Source organism: Lactuca saligna, chromosome 5 (genome assembly GCF_052625555.1).
Source record: "Lactuca saligna cultivar CGN05327 chromosome 5, ASM5262555v1, whole genome shotgun sequence".
NCBI lineage: Eukaryota > Viridiplantae > Streptophyta > Magnoliopsida > Asterales > Asteraceae > Lactuca > Lactuca saligna.
The window spans coordinates 208687774-208692639 of NC_136421.1; the positions used below are offsets into that span (position 1 = coordinate 208687774).

General features: G+C 33.7%; 1 protein-coding gene across 1 annotated transcript; it reads right to left on the minus strand.

Moving 5' to 3' along the window:
- Positions 1-1708: 1708 nt before the first annotated feature.
- On the minus strand, positions 1709-3565 carry LOC144998735 (putative xyloglucan endotransglucosylase/hydrolase protein 26). The gene is made up of 4 exons (XM_078958469.1): positions 3351-3565; positions 3176-3276; positions 2357-2550; positions 1709-2271 (listed from the first exon to the last, which is right to left on the minus strand). The coding sequence occupies exons 1-4, from the start codon at positions 3520-3522 to the stop codon at positions 1863-1865; spliced, it is 876 nt and encodes a 291-aa protein (XP_078814595.1). The 5' UTR covers positions 3523-3565; the 3' UTR covers positions 1709-1862.
- Between the last annotated feature and the right edge of the window lie 1301 nt (positions 3566-4866).

The window sequence follows — 4866 nt, forward strand, 5'->3', positions numbered from 1 at the left end:
TTGGTTAATGATGTTATTTAAACAAAAATGAAATTTTTGGCCATGAATTTTTGGGACGTTACAAGTTGGTATCAGAGTCTTGGTTTGAAGGATTCAAGAATACTCTCAAGTGTGTCTGAACTCAAGTTGAGGGTTTAGTAGATATTTTTATAAAAAGAAATGTTTTATTAAAGGATTTTCTAATAAAATAAAGGGGTGTAATGCATGCAATCGACCGAGCTCACCCATACATGTTCTATGTGATACGCTTTAAATTGAGAATTTGTGAATCACATGCTAGATTAGGGCTAAGGATCTGCTCAAGATTACATGATACAATGCTAGGAGAGATGCCTTTATATTCCTAATGTTTGACCTTGTAGACTTGCAAGCTAGTATTGGATTAGTCGCTATATAGGATGGCCTGTTTTGGTAATGCTTTGATGCAGATTACTCAATGCTCGAATGCTGCTTGCTTTGTGCTTTTAGAATTTCTCGTTAATATCAGCTAAGTGGTAAGAGAATGTATTAAGCTAGACATTACCAGGATTAGATAATTTTAGAAGGATAGGTTTAGTCATATTCTGCAACTATTGTTTGAGTCCAACCTTTGTAGTAAGAGACCTATCAGTCAAAGAATTATTTGGTTTCAGTAATATGTAATTGCATTGATGAGCTAGTTAGATGGTGTTGGAGGGAGTTCCTTCTACAGCTGATGGCGGAGAGTGGTGGGATGGTAGTCCTAGGAGAACCTATTAGGTGATTTGGTGCAGTTATCTTTGTTTTCTAGAGATTGTATGGATCGATAGGGAGTAACTTAGAGGATTTGGGACAGTCTTTGAGGAAAGTACGAATATATGTGGAAAGTAGTATTGGGCCCTTACTACTGGAAGCAGAGGATCCATATTCGAGTCAAGGAAAGTCACTATGAAACCAAGGAGCTTGTAGAATGTAGGGGTCCTTGAGCGTGTTCTGATGGTTTGTATGGTTTGTTTTTAGCATGGTGATCAATGGAGGAGGTTCTGCTGGTGGTATCGGTGTAGGTGATGATTATGGTGTTGGCAGTGGTTCAAAATTGTCACTGGCCATAAACATTAGAAGATTGATCTCATATAATTTCTTGATTTGCTACAAGACGAGTTAGTATGTTTTCCGTTACTAAATTCATTTACAATGCTATATAAAAGTATGTCGTATTACTTTGTTTACTAGATGATCATTTGATATAGTACCACTTCTTGATGCTCCATTTCTCATAACATTGTGTATATTCTTATTTGTTCTGTAGTTATAAACATCAAATGATATTGTAGACCTATTTTAGAATTCTTGTATTTCATTTCGTGCAAATGTGGGGTCTTCTTGGGTTAATTCGAGGCATTGGCTACGTCATTTATTAAAATTTTGACAACCCAAAATCTATAGTTGGGTTCACAATAGTGGCTCATGTAAATACTTGAGACAATTGTCTTAAGCATATTATTTATTTTAGCTTCCATTAGTTGTTTCGTTGGGTACCATGGGTTTATCATACCTTGCCATTCATGTAACTTGTGTTGTTTCATCTTTAGAAACTTCAAACATATTCGACTGTGATAAAATAAGCCTCCGACTTCGCCCTACTTATTACTGACTCATAAATAGTTTTTATAGTTGATATGAACAAGAATCATTAGGTGCTTAAAAAAGTGTATAGTTGATGTAAACAAGAATCTGAAACACTAACAAAGAATACAATGAAGAATAGTTTCATCAATATGATAAGTACATTTTTCGAAAACAAACAAAAGAGGAATACAAAAAAGCAAAAAGTTAACCAAAGTCCAATGTAAGAATCTCAAAATATTGAAACAAAATAGACTTGAAATTAATCTTTCCTTTGGTTAGAATTGTGGCTTAGAGCATTCAGGGGGGATCTGGCCTTTAAACCGCTTAAAATCAGTGCAATAGTTATAGATCATGTAGTTGTCTCTCACCCATTTGAGTCGACCCTGTTGATCATTGCTCAATTGCTTGTAGATAGGAGACATCCACCAGTTTCCTGGGGTGGGAATAGCACACAGACTAATACTAACAGGTCCATTCCACTTACAAGCTCTTGCCCTAAACCTCCGATAATTAGCCACAAAAGGTGCAGAAGTCCAGTCAATCTTGACCAGTCCACCTCTAGTCGCCCAATTATCAGCATTCCATAAACTAGAGTAAACTCTCATCCCTTGTTGATTTGGGTATGCAATCCCTTCACTCTCATAGTTTCTGAACACCCGAATAGGCACACTATCAACATACCATCTGCAATACATAAACAATATTAAAATAACTATTAAACAATCATTAAAGATGTAGAATTTGGTACTTCGATTTGGTTTTTACTTACACTACCATTGTAGGATTCCAGTGAATGGTGTAGTTGTGATAACCGGAAGTTGGGTCAAACCATAATTTGAACTGTTGCTCTTTGTTGCCTTGACCTTGAGTGTAGATGTTTGTGTGGATTGTGTATGGTTCTCCTGTTGAGTTCCCCAAGAACTCAAAGTCGATTTCATCATGTTTAGCACCCGTAGAAGACAACTGTGATCATTATTCAACTTTGTGTTTAGAGTTATTTATGAAATAATACAATCTTCATTTGTTTATTAGAGTTTAATGCATGAAATAACGTGTTTTCATTGATTTGTTTATTGTAACATCAAACTTATATTACTTTCTTTTATAGCATTGTATTTTGAAGAGTAAATCTAATTATGGTATTGTCATCGATACACAAACCAATTTCCATTTCTATAATTGTTTATACTTTACGGAAATCATAGAAAAACCATTAAATTTTTGACAACTTTAAGGTTTAACTACTTAAACTTAATTTTTTTCTATCGAAAACTATATAAAAGTTACACATGTTCCAATAACCATCTAGGCTTGTTATGATAACCGGTCATCATGATTAATATAATAGGTCATAATACTTAAGTTGGAAAAATATTTGAAATTTTTAATATTGTTTGATTGAAAAATATAACATTAGTGGTTAAACGGCGAAAGTGCCCAAGATATAATGGTTTTTTCTTTTTCGTCATTTTCCTTATATTTTGTTGTGTATACATTTTTAAGATACTATATACACGACTATTTAGATGAAAGTGTGTTGCTGTTTCATGATATTATCCCTTTGTTTTATGATGGTTCTAGAACTTACATAATATGCTGTCACGGTTCCAGCCGAGTTTCCTGGCACCAACTTGATTAGCATTTCAATGCTTCCGAACAGGAATGCCCTCTTTGATTGGATGCCTGATCCTGTAATTCAAAGTTGGAACTGGAATTAGAATCGGAATCAGAGTCGGAATCAAACATCCCATTCATGAATATACCTGAAGTTTGGTCCAAAACAAGTCGGAGGTCATCACCATTGCCCAGAATTGAGGAATGGTGAGCACCCCAATTGAAATACATGCTTTTGGCGATAGTTGCATCAACCATGGCGGAATGGAATGCTATTCCGATCACCAAAACCGTAATCAGCAAAGCTTGAGAACCTGCCATTTTTCAATCTGGTGAATGTTTCTCTAAATTTACTGGGTTTGTTGGTGGTGGTGTTGTTTTCTTGATAGTTTATATAGCCTTTGTCCAGCCTATGCATCTTACCAAGATGAATCTTGTATTCTTTGACTTTGTTTTATAATATATCTTGACCTTGTCTTTCATTTTGACATTCTTGCAGCCTTATATTTGCTTTCTGTTGTAAAAGTTCATGTTAAATTTAAAGTGTTATTTATTAAGTAAAAAGAAGCCAAGCAAGAATATTGTGCACACTCTATTCCATGTATAAAACTCAGAATAGATATACAACACATTTCTGTTGCATTTAATATATGATAGATTTTTGCATATTTGAATTCGATCCAAAATGTTATTAATTAGTAGTTTATTAACTAAAAATTTTAAATCAGTAAAATTTAATTTCATAATTTTATTATGACATGTGTTGTCTATTTGTCTAGTATATACATTGTTTTTTAGTTGTTTAAATGTTTGGAGTAAGAAATATGTTTTATACTTTATTATATAAGGAATGTCTAAAGTTAATACTTACGTGCATACATAAACACGCTTTTAGTAGGTGTACTACGCCATAAAAACCTGTGTACAAGCTGTAGAGATGATCGAACGCATAAATTGAACCGGTGCACGATGGGGTGTGGGTTACCTATGGTTTTGTATAAGACGTGCATCCCAATCGAACGTAGCTACTTCAATAATTATAATATTATATTCATTATTCAATTATATTGATAAGTTCTTTATAAAACTTTTACACATATATAGTCCTATATTAAATATTATATTCATTATCCAATTATATTGATAAATTTTGCTAGTTGTCTAACTAATAAGTTATCACAATACCATGCCTTCAACCCTACAAAATCAATAATATAAATTACATTAAAATTTAGAAAGCAACTTAGACGTACATAGACTTAAACAATATTTTTTTAAAAACAAAATTTAAGAAAACGCTTTCTAAACGCTTTACTAATTAACTGGAGTTTGCATTGTCATAGGCTTTCCTATATACTAACAATATTACAAAACTACTTAATCAAATGCTTTATAAAAATACACCCACAATGTTCTGATTACTAATAGTGTTACCAGAGCATTAGCTTTTCCGGAAATTTCCAAACGAGATGGTCGGGATCTAGATTAGCTGGCAACGACTTATAACAGTTACACGACAAAATCACCACGAATTGTTAGGCGAATATTGGGGAATCTCGGGTGGTTAAGTTAGAGAGAGAGAGAGAGAGAGAGAGAGAGAGAGAGAGAGAGAGAGAGAGACTTGATCGATGTGTATGTATGTGCGTGACAAGGAGAGTGGCTTGA